The 12,659-nt window shown below is 37.9% G+C and overlaps 1 protein-coding gene across 1 annotated transcript in view; it reads right to left on the bottom strand.

The window, feature by feature from the left end:
• LOC141434803 (atrial natriuretic peptide receptor 1-like) overlaps positions 1 to 12,659 on the bottom strand; it is a gene marked incomplete in the record, with an annotated part of 57,639 nt that overhangs the window by 31,943 nt on the left and 13,037 nt on the right. The window contains 2 exon segments of the mRNA XM_074097245.1: positions 3,702 to 3,821; positions 4,657 to 4,819. Of these exon segments, the coding sequence (XP_073953346.1) occupies positions 3,702 to 3,821; positions 4,657 to 4,819 (283 nt within the window).

Below are 12,659 nucleotides of genomic sequence, written 5' to 3'. Positions count from 1 at the left end.
AGGAAATAGAAAGTACTTTTAAAATAGCGCTTTTTAAGTAAGTTACAATTAAAATATAAGAGCTTGAGCTGCTTTAAATTAACTTTACATTTAGAGCAGTATATCGTTGAAGAATCTTCATTGTAAATAAGTAAGGGATGTTTTTTAATCCATTTGTCAATCGTTTTTCTTTTAGGCTTAACCATTTTAACAACACGGGAATGACTAAGAAAAACTTAAGCGACATAAATGTCATAATATGTGACGTTGACGCGATTTATTTTATTTTAATATGGAGTTGAAAGTCGCTTATCGAAGAGGTCAAATGTTAAAGAATATTGTTACTCGTACTAGGCGATAACAAGAAGAGTCGATTCGATAACATCGATAACTGGAATAGTCGATAAAACTTATGTGCAATCCGTTTGATGTTTGATTTTTGCTATGAGAAATTCCGCTCCTTGGTCATGGCGGTTGTGAATCGGACACTGGCTCAGCATAATGCTGAGACGTTAAGAACACCCCAGCGCTGATTTTCAGCCAGCACCGTCGGTACCATCTGACCGCTACAAAGCATCGGCATCGTTGCATTCGATATGTCGTTATACTGGTATCGCTATAGGTTTTGACTGTTCTTCCTTGGGGCATTAGTTGAGCAGTTTAAGCGTGAAGAGGGTTTGTTTTTTCTTTTCTATTTGTAATCAATTACTTATTTTTTCACCTTAGCACCTCAAACAGGTAGTTTTTGCTATTAGAAATCAGTGAGCAAAATCACATTTAGCTCACTCCGTGAGACAATGTCATTTTTTATACACACTTATTTTTTATTACACACTGAATTCTAAATATTGGACCTGCACTTGGATCTGTCACTTTCACTTCAACACGAAAAAAGCGAGAGATAGCCAGGATCAAATCGATATTAAGTTCGATTTTCACTGTAAAACTACAAAGACAAATTAATAATCGGATTATATTTTAAATTTTTGGTTTGTTTTGTAAATAGGTATCTATATGTGGATTATAATAAAAATTCTAACCTTTAAATTATGTTCTCGCTGCTGAGTTGAAAAGTTGTATGTGTCACACGAGACCAAAGTTTTTTGCATCTCGTGTGCTTGAGTCCCTCGCTGATCTCAGGATTCTAGCCTAGAATATTATAGATTCCTTCGCTTACTCGGGATTCAAAATCAACACTCGCAGCAAAAAACAACTTTGCTCTCTTGTTGCACAAGTAACTATTCCACGGGAACAAAGCCGCGAGATAAGTCAATATAATTATAACGGGTGACACAACAACATTTCTGATGTCAATGTGGCCAAATTAATTAGAGTGACTCTATTTACTGACATAATTTACTCGCTCATTTCGCTCATAACCACTGCGACGTAATGGATGTTTCTCAATACGCCCGCCGAATTGATCCCGGGACGAGTAAATAACATAAATGAAGTGCTTAGATGGTGTTAGGTTAGATGTTGACGTGTTATTAATAATACTGGTTAGTTTTTCTTAAAAAAATCATTACCAATACAAGCTCTTTTTTCAATCAAAATTTACTTGCATATTTAAAACAAAGAAATATACGACATATCGCCACAATGACAAACGACAACACGCTATTTCCACCCACCGGTTGCCTGCATCTCTCGCAAAATCGTCAGGCCACCTAGTGGGGTTAATTTTTAAACATCCTAGCTAATATTATAAAATTTAAAATGCGAATGTGAGTAGGTACTTGTTTGTTTGTTACGCGTGAAAGCTTGCTTTTACATTTACGTACTCGACTGATCGTTATGCAATTTGGTATAAAGCCCTAGAGAAGGACGTATATAACGTTTTATCCCGTAAAATTTATATATTTCCCGCGAGCTAATTGATGTTTCGGATTCTTTGCAAACGACTCGCAACTACTACAGTTATTCTTGTATAAAGAAAACTTAACTGCCCGCTTGGATATTTACGTCCTTGAGGTACAATCCGTCTAGATTCTAGACTCTAAAATATTCCATACCCGCGTTCTAAAATTTAGTATTTTGGCAGAATGCAGCGGGAAATGCAATAATTTAGGAATTGGGTGACCGGGAGCGATCTTCCAAAAGATTCCGGCTACGTAGAAAATATTAGAAAGGCAAATGGGCCAAAACTCTTTTTGGTGCCTATAAAAATGTCCCTTGTACATGTTACCGTATTATATATTGCATATTCGAATAATCTTTATAACATATTGATACGAGCTTTCCATTGGATAGATACCTATCAACTTAGAAACGTTGAAAATCCCCAACATTATTATTTCAAAGTTCAATATCTCCACAACGGCAGAACCAATTTTAATGCAATATAGCTAAGAATCACCGCAAAGACTTACGCCAGTTTTTTAGCTTTTACGTTGAAAACTGGCGTTAAATACGGTCCATACGGTTAAAGCCGGGTCTCCACTGAGCGAGCCGCCTCGCGAGGCAAGAGCATGACGCGCATGATTTTGTTCGACACAAGGCTCAAAATCGCACCGAAAATGGCGGCCGCGCGAGGCGGCTCGCTCAGTGGACACCCGGCTTAAAAGCTACGATGCCACAAACATACAGACAGATAGACATTGGCGTCCACCAGCACCACTACCATGAGTATACAGTGACCGTACTCGATAGCGACGGCGTAAATTATTTGTAGGGGCGCTGTACCCCTAGTGTAAGTTTTCGGTTACAAAATACGTCTCGATCGCATTCGCGTAAAATCTCAAGTTGTATGTATAGAAACACGAACATCGCAAACGTTCCGCTAGAGGCGCTGTTCGTGTTTCCATACAAATTGAGATTTTAACGCGAACGCGATCGAGACGTATTATGTAACCGAAAACTTACACTAAGGGCACTGTACAATTCTCCATACAAATAATTTACGCCGTCGCTATCGAGTACGGTCACTGTAAACTCATGGTAGTGGTACAGAGGCCGTGTTGCCTAACGTTTCTGGCGCTCGCGATTGCAATCAAATGACAGTTTTTGTATACGAAATCTGTCATTTGGTTGCGAGCGTCAGAATCGTCAGGCAACACGGCCTCAACTCATGGTAGTGGTACTGATAACACATTTTTTACGTCAGCTGTGGTTTTATCGTCTAACGCACTTGGAATCACAATACTTTTCACCACCACTTTCTGTCACACTATAACTTTCCGAAGGTATCATTTTCTCTTTCCGAAATAACTAAGGTAGGAAAGGGATGGTGAAGCGGTCGTGAACGTCAGAGCGTTAAACAATACGAGTACGGCCTCTGTTAGATAAGTCTCCATCCACATATTTCTTAGCAACCAGTATGAAAAAGTGGATAAATAAATCAGGGAACCGGCCGTATCTGGGCCAATCAACTATTTCACCGACACTTTGGGCGTCTCCTGCGTTACCAAAATTGTCTCTGGCGTTACCAAAAAAATCTTACTTCCAACAATATATTTCACGGTTTAATAGGTTGAACTTACGTAGGATGGCATGTATTCATGTACACCATCTATTAAATTACAGAAAAAAAAATGTTTTTTTTTTTTTTTTTAATTTGACTGGATGGCAAACGAGCAAGTGGGTCTCCTGATGGTAAGAGATCACCACCGCCCATAAACATTTACTAACAAAAAATTTGCAATTGTTTGAAAAATGTCGCGGACAGATTAGTGTCGGTAAAAAAGTTGATTGGCCCATCCACGTCACTAATTTTGACGTACCTCGTGCATACATACTGACGTCCCGGAGCAGGGCCTCGCAGGATTCACTCTCGCTGCCATCCAGCTCCCTCACTGCCTTCAACACGCCCTCCTTGCGAAGCCCCCACTCCAGGCTCTTCCCTGAGACAGAGCACTGACAGTTAATGATGAAACTTTACTAAGCTTGCGTATTTCATCATGGGCTATATCGTATACGTAAAAATATGCCTAGTCACCTTTTATTAAAATTGAGATTTTAATCTCAAAATGTAAAGCTCACAAAGTACTATGACTTACCACTGAATTAAATAATCTAAAAACAATATAAAATCTATTTTTTATCTTTTAAATAAATGGTAACCATAGTAGTTGTTCGTGATGACTAACTTTCAAACCGCTATAACTCAAAAAGTTGCTTAGGTGACTAGACACGTTCTTTCCGTGGACCCTTCAAGTGCAAAATATGACTATCTATTCGAACCACTCAAAAAAAAGACAACTAAAAAGGAAAAAATAATTATGCACTACCTAGCTGCTGCCCGCGACTTCATCTGCGAAGAATGCGTTTATCCCTATCCCGCGGGGACTGCTGATTTCCCGCAAAATTAGCCTAAGTTAATTTAGTATCTAGTAATATTTTTTTATCTAAGCGTCGTCGGTGTCGGGGGACCGCTAAGGTTAACAGGAAACTAAAGTACATACTTATGTTGTATTTTTTTAAGTATTAACCTTAGCGGTCCCCCGTCACCGTATCTTGGGGAACCACAGATCTATAGGTGTTCAAAAATATTTGAATCTTTTTTTAAACACCTGAATGCAGCCCTGGTGTGATAATTATGATAAAGATGGTATATATTCCGGGGTTTAATCACGGCTAACTTGACAAGGCTAAAAGATGAGAATACCGTATCATAAGTACTAATACGTACACTAATTTTCGACAACATCAAGTACGACATCATCCATTGCCACTTACCCACGGTGAGCGAGAAGAGGTCAGACTTGTCAAGCAGCAACGCAACGTGTGTCCAGCCGAATCGTTCGAAGACGCTCGTGAAGACTCGTGGTAGCCGGCATTGGCAGTACGACATGCGGGTCAGTGTTGGATACTTTCCTTTGTCATTGAAAAGTGTCTGTGGCTGTAAAAAAAGATGTTTGTATTCCAAAGCATTTCTAAGAAGAATCAAGTAATTTTTCGCAGACCAGTGATTTATTTATTAAAAGCTACAACCTCACCATCCAAGGAATCATCTCGTATATACTCATTAATTATTATGAGTCGTTAATGACTCGTTTTTGAAAGAAAGTTTGTATTATTTTTTAGCTGAACATTCAGTGCCCTAGTTTTAGCAGCAGAAACGTGAAGAAAAAATCTTACCTAACATAAAGAGTGAACGTGGGGTAATCCAGTATTGTACGAAGTTGTTAAGTATCTTATAGTATTTTCCATGCGAAAAATCTATTCCAGCAAAATAAATCTCTCGGAGTCGACTTGACGCAAAATATTAAGCTAAATAAGGCTTACAATGCCTACATACGACCAGACGGCCTAGTGGTTAGAGAACCTGACTACGAAGCTTGAGGTCCCGGGTTCGATTCCCGTGTCGGAGCAGATATTAGTATGAAAAATACGGATGTTTGTTCTCGGGTCTTGGGTGTTTAATATGTATTTTATAGATCGCTCTCATAAATAACTCTGAGCGATATTGCACCAGCTCAGTTGAGCCAAATTTCAGAGCAAGAATTTCACTAAATCGCGCTCTGAGCGACGACTCTATTCTCGTAACGATGCAATAATAGAGTTATTGTTGAAACTCTAATTTAAAGCAAGTTTCGTGCCATGACACACGTGTTAGGTATTTATGCAAAACGTAGGTATTGCGAGAGTTAGATAATCTTGGCACAACTTATAGCCTAAATTGAATAAAGATATTTTGACTTTTGACTTTGACAAAAAAAATTCTGCAGCTTTTGGCGGGGGCCAATGTATAGGTAACATTACCTATACGGTATACCTAAGATAAGATAAGACTTTATTTTACAGGCACACACAAACAGAAAACACATAAACAACGTACACATAACATAATAAAAATATAGAAGAAAACAAGTAAAACTGTTGAATAAAACTGGACCTGTGTCTGATACATACCAGATACGTTTACATTCATGTCTTTGATACGTTCCACAAATTGATACCAAAACTGACCCCCAAAACCTATATTTATAACTGTCAAAGATGTCAAATGAGGATACTGCTTGGTTCGAATCATGTCGGGCTTATTTCGACTATTAATACTATTAATACTTGATTAATACGTAAGTCAACCGTGTACCTTATTTAAATGACTGTGTCTGTATCTCATGCTGATTTTAATTCAAACATTAAAACGCAGTTCACTTTTAGTCGGAAGACGTCATTACTTCTACTTAAATATCTCAATTTTGTGATTTCTCGATATACCTACGTATTGGGTAATATTTCTCATATATCCAAAGTTCGCCAACAACACCCGAAAACTTATTAAAATCTTGAAGATTATGGCATGTTTGCCGAAAACATAGGAAAATTATATGAGAAAATTAATTTCCAAGGCTTTTTCCGGCTAGTTATTCAAAACAATATCTTGTTTAGCGTTTTTCCCTTTTCTCACAAATAACGTAAAGTAATATCGCAGCCCATGATCGAAACATTGATTTATTCAGGATATTTTTTCTTCCTTCAATCTCATTCAACGTAAAAACACTTAGGTACCCTTTCCCCAAAATACGTGGAAATATTACAAAAACATTAATGTTCTTATATAGTTTTTTATATATAAAATAAAGTCACTGTTGTACCATCTGTCCTTCTGTATGTATTTAATAAAAAGAATCAATTTTTTAAAGAATAATCCTTATACGTAGTTTTAGTAACTAATTGTGCAATCCAGTTAGATTTGTACACTTGTACCGTAGTTGTAGTAGTTAGTTGATGGAGTGCAGAGAAAGAACGATGTTTTAATGTTGCTTTATTCACTCACGTTAAGATATATAGTAAGTTAGTTATCCTTTCGATGTTTATCGTATGACTATGTTAAGCACTCCAGTTATTATAAATTATAATAAAAACAAGTATTTATAAAAGGTTATTGCTCGGCCGTATGTAGGTCGCAGCGTCAACAGAAAAATGTACAGTGGTGAGACTGTACAATAATCTTACGCCTAAGTACGTTTAAACAAGTAACGTTCGTTTAAGTAAGTAAGTTTATGTACGCTTAGTATACTTTAAACTACGCAGCGGATTTTAATGCAATTTTTCACATCAGTCAGTCAGTAAGTCAGTGAGTGACAAAATTAAGAAACTTTGACTATAGTTATAAGGATTCTTAACTACTGGTTCAAATTGAATGAAATTTGAACTATACTGTGTTTAAACAATGCCTGCTTGATTACTAAAAATTCAGGCTTCTAGTTGTATCCATAACGAAGTTATAGGGGGTCGAAAATGGCCTGAGTTGCTTCGAGAAAAGGATGGTACGGCCGTGCCGCTTTTTTGCTGAACTTGGCGGGGGCACTGCCGTGCCCCCAGATACATACAACTAGTGACGAGCCCCGAATTTGCGCGGGTATGGTTTTGGGGGGAAAAGTTGAAAAATGTGAAGATCCTTTAATTATTGACCTACTTTTTGTTTCAAAGTTTCGTCTGAGGCCAGGGCATTTACATTTTTACATTTTTTTTATTTTTTTTTACACAAAATTTAAGTGTAGATGAGGCCAAAGGTGTATCTCGCTGATTCAGTAACATCCTATTCATTCTAGCCTTGAAGAGCCCTAGATTATATTTATCCGGAAATACAGACGAAGGGAGCGAATTCCATTCCTCAGCAGTTCGCATAATAATACAAAACATACATAATATAAGAGCAAACTCTGGATCTAGACTAGTGTGCATTGTACGAGTATTATTGGTCTCACTATACTATGTCCCTCCAGCTAATCCAATCGCAAAACTCATTGCAATTTGATCCCCGTATAAATATCTCGATGCCCAAATCCGATTAGAAATCTAACAAAGGGCTATATTGAATCTGCGATAGTTACAGTAATAATTACATTCAACGGCCGAATAGAAACTACCAACAGACCAATACCTATTACAGAAGAATTCTGAAAGAATTCTGACGACCTTTCATTTCGGCGTAATCACGAATTACTAGCGTTATTTATCTTTTGAGATACACAATCGGGATGATCTCGCTGCCTTGGGTCTACACGTGTAGTATGATTCTCCTGACACGCACGGTCAACAGATAAACCGAAAAAAACGAGTTCCGTGCAACCGTACAATTTACATTATTAAGATAAGCAAACCACTCTGAAAATAATGTTTATGGCATCTTTGAAAAAATGATAGTTAAATAACCGAAAAGCTGAAAGTACATAGTTGGTTCAGCTTTAGTAGAATCGGTTAGGCTTTACTTTACAGCAGGTTGTGTGTGATTTGATTATTTAAATCCCTTTTTGCTGCGTAGTTTGTTTTACATTTCCTCGTGGCAAGTTATACTGGTCAGACTCTAACAAAACAAATATTTTTAGAAATTAAACTCAGCGGCCCAAAATATGGTCCACCCTTCATACAAAATTACCGATTCTGCATACATTTGAGGGCCAGATTTTTTGCCGCTCAGTATATTAAGATATTTGGAACTAATACCATAACCCAACTTAGGACAAAAACCGGCCAAGAGCGTGTCGGACACGCCCAAAATAGGGTTCCGTAGCCATTACGAAAAAAAAATTTTTTTTTTTGTAAAGATTTCGTGTTTTATACGGAATCTTCCAAGTTTATATTTTATACCTTAGGCTGCTATTTACCTACTCGTAAACTAATAATAATTCTCAAGCAAACTTAGCCGTTATAGTTTTCCTTGAAAGTTTGATATACTTAGTACCATCCTGATTTTTTTCAAATTTTTCCACCCTGCGGTTTAGATTTTAGAGGAGGGGGGACGCTCGATTTTAATGATTTTTTTTATTTATTTCATTGTTAAGTCATGTAAATATTTGTGAAAGGTGTTACATTTGGTATTATTATTAGTTAGTCCATGACGCCCTGCAAGGGCACACAATAGTTACAATTATGAAGCTAATGGTAATCAATCAATTATTACAATGTCGAAAATTTATAGTGAAATGTTAATATTAAGTTTCTGTTCATGCGCTGTAGGTTTTATTTTAATTTCTACCCATAACATAAAATATATAAAATTTGCACTTTAAAGTTGAATATTTCGCAAACACATCACTGAATCGAAAAATCTTTTTAGCAAACCCCTAACGGTTTTAAAAAACCTATCCAACGATACCCCACACTATAGGGTTGGATGAGAAAAAAAAAATATTCCCACTTTACGTCTACTATGGGAGGCACACTAAAAAAAATATTTTTTTTAATTTTTAATTATACCATTTTTTTTCTAGCATTGTTAGTCCCTAAGCAAAGCCGCGGACGGACAGACAGACAGACAGACAGACTTGGCGAAACTATAAGGGTTCCGTTTTTGCCATTTTGGCTCCGGAACCCTAAAAAATACCTTGGGTTGTCTATGGATTTCAGTAGGTATTATTAATAAACACCTTGTTGTAACGAATCCTACCTTAAACTAGATTTAAACTCTTAACCTAAAGCTTACTCCGATGCCTACAAACCGAATTTATTTATTATTACCTTATTATGGGTTCTCAACCTACGAATATATAGACCTATTGAAGTTGATTTACCTTATTTAAGTCATAAAATTGGCCAAGTTATCGCTAGCGGTCTAGTATAAGGAACCTACGTTGTGTCCTAGAAAGTAACCCTTTAGTACGTTTAGTATAATGGGAAAAGAGCTCACTTATTATATAATTTAACTAAATAAAAGAGAAGATAAAAGAAGAACAAATGAAGAATGTAGTTAATTGTTTAAAGTAGTCTGTCAATAGTCTATGATATGTTCGTGTGAAGAAGGTATTTTATTTCGCAGCTAAAGTTCAGAGGCCCACTCCCCGCCTCTGAAAGTGGCCTTCGTCCCGTACTGGACACGCCTCCTCTGCGTTAGCCCTGAAGGAGCATACTACCTCTTCCTTGTTAGGAGAATAAAACATATCTTTATGTTATAAGAGAGGACATTTCAAAGGGAAGTCAATTATAGCCTGAGGCTGTTCCTGGATCAAACCCGTGATCACAATACTCCTGTAGTAACAAACCCAACTTCAGCAGAATGTAGAGATAAGTTATAGTGGTTTATTATATTGATTAATGAGTAGTTTCCGGATCACCTGGTACCGGCCAACCACTGACTTGCTCTGCCTTAGTCTTAATCAATATGACTTACTTTGTAAGTTTACAGAAGAAAAATAGAGCTTATTACTTATTGAAATAGTTGATATTAATAGCCACTACAGGTTCATACAATCCAAGGTCCATTGCCAGGAACGACCACAGTCTTCAAATGAGATTCTACTTTCAGCAAATAAAATATTATTCCATTGTGAGTTGTTGAATTATTTTGTCTCACTTGTATTTAAGGCTACTAGCGTTTGTAACTTAGGACATTGAATGAAAAGTGAAACGCCGAAACCCTTCATTCGTCGGACGTCAAGGTCAGTCACTAGTTATGTAAGTATGTCGCCTTGAGTATGGCTAGGTTCTGAATGTAGCAGGCAAGCCTTAAAGCAGCCTTAGGCAAATTGGTAAGTAGCTGTATAGTTAATGGAAAGAAAACACAACACACACACACAAGTAAAGTCAAATCAAATAAAATAGAGCAAATACAACATCCACCTTACCAAGTGGAAGTAAACACAATTGACACACACAGATAAATATCAAATCAAATGGATAGAGCAAATTCAACCTCCACCTTACCAAGTGGAAGTAAACACAATTCAAGCCTACCATATCCTAGTCCTACTTCTAAACTAACCAACTAATCTACACGATACAGCAAACTAGAAGCCCGGGCTCCACATTTAGATTACTCGCGGTCTCTCTCAAGGTGCAGTGAGAGAGCCTATTCTAAATTACCCCTACGTCGAGTGGGTGGCTCTGTTTCCTACGCCTATCACCCGTGTGCTCACCAGTATCTGTCGTGTTAGGATTGGGATAGACAAATACCGATGCCGAAGAATAAGTGTGTGAATAGATAAATAAATAGATAAGGAGGACAAGATCTTGGTTGATTTAGGACACCGGTATGGCATCCCAAACCCTCCAAAACCCAGGGAGAAAATTAGGCCTGTCTCTTCCGGTATAATACAAGACCCCGCCCTTACTCCATAGGCGTACACTGACACTGAAGAACGTTCTCAGGGAAAGTCAGCCTGTCCGTTACCACCGCTAGGTGACCTGGCTCCCATTCCCTAAGAATCGGCTTTTACTGAGCCGAAACTCGATAAGTCCTCTACTATTCCAGAAATATTTAAAATCACAACTGATTGTGATCCCCAAACCCCATAATGAATCAATACGCAACTCCCAGCAATGGATACCCTAATACCAAAAGCCTTCGGTACCAAGATACACAAAGCAGGGAAAACACACACCAATTCACTATAAAAATAACACAAAACAATTTAAAAATACGATAGAATTAATACAAAGTATGCCAGAGAGAACCTCTCGAGTCCGTGTCGTAGGAAAGAATCCCCCCGCCGTTCGCGCGCTCCTATTTATACCCCAATTCCGGCGACAATGGCGACAATGGCGACAATGGCGACCGATAGTAGAAACAGGCCGCGGCCATTGCGTCGGGCAGGAAAGGCTCTGCCGCGCTATTTCCACGTTCGTACTGGATAGTTTAATGTTGCCAATAATCTCGTTCGCATATTTATGGGTAGATTAGCTTTATTTGTTCATAATTTACCTTTATTTAATAAAATTAATAAATTAGTTTAGCCTCTCCTAATAACCCTATGTTCACATAAGGCGAAACATTACGGACCATAGGCCGTATTGTTACAATTGCCCCCCAAATTCTATGAAAGCGGACATGTATCTAGCTGGAGTAGAATTTGTAAACCCAATAAAACATCAGCCCACAATAACTTATTGACATTTTCCCCTTCTATGATTGCCTCTCCTCACTTCTTCCAGGCAAGATCTTTGAGTGGTGTGTATTTAGACCAATCGTAAAAGTGATACTACTCAAGGAGCGAATGATCAAGTCCGCACATGCCAGAAATGACGCTGAAGGGGTTTCACGAGTGACTCTTGCCTCAAAAGGAAAAGTGAGTTGTGCTAGGCTCACCCCGATCCTAGTGATACACACAAAAGTATTTGACCCAGTCTTGCTCTGCCTTTGTCGACCAAAATCACCAATGTGTCCCTTCTAAAGACAATGCCAAACGTCGGCGGCCAAATCCATTGCTTTCAAAACCAATCCCAGCAGTGCAACCTAATCCTCTCTCCTCAATCGCACCACTCCTAGCTTGGTGTATGTTGCAACAATAACGTAACGTTATATTGTATATAATTCGTCTTAAAATCAACCAAGAATAAAATTACTAAGGCACAAAAACTAGATTTTAGTTGCAAGAAATAACGCTGAAAGGGTTTCACGAGGAACTATTGTTTCAGCGAGGGTAAATGATTCCTCCGGTCCCATACACGAGAGCTAGTGACCCGATCTTGCTCTGCCTTTAACGATCAAAGCCCTTCGCAAACGTGTCCCTCCATAAAACAAAGCTCAACGTCGGCGTCTAAACCATTGCTTTAAAGGCTATTTCAAAGCAACCACCTCCCAGTCCCTGAACCTCATTCACCTTACTCCAGTTTCCCGCTTATTTTTATAACAAAGTAGTGTCATTATCTATGACTTCGGATTATATCCGATAAAATGATTTTGTAAAAAAAAAACAATACAAATTTGTTAGGTTCTATCTTTTATGTACAAGCCTTTTGCCAGAGTACAAGTGCCCTCTCATTCAACTTAATTTTAGTGTTGTCCCGTAATC

This window comes from Choristoneura fumiferana, chromosome 14, assembly GCF_025370935.1.
Source record: "Choristoneura fumiferana chromosome 14, NRCan_CFum_1, whole genome shotgun sequence".
Lineage (NCBI taxonomy): Eukaryota > Metazoa > Arthropoda > Insecta > Lepidoptera > Tortricidae > Choristoneura > Choristoneura fumiferana.
Note: the sequence above shows the minus strand (reverse complement) of the source record. Positions and strands in the feature narration are given on the sequence as shown.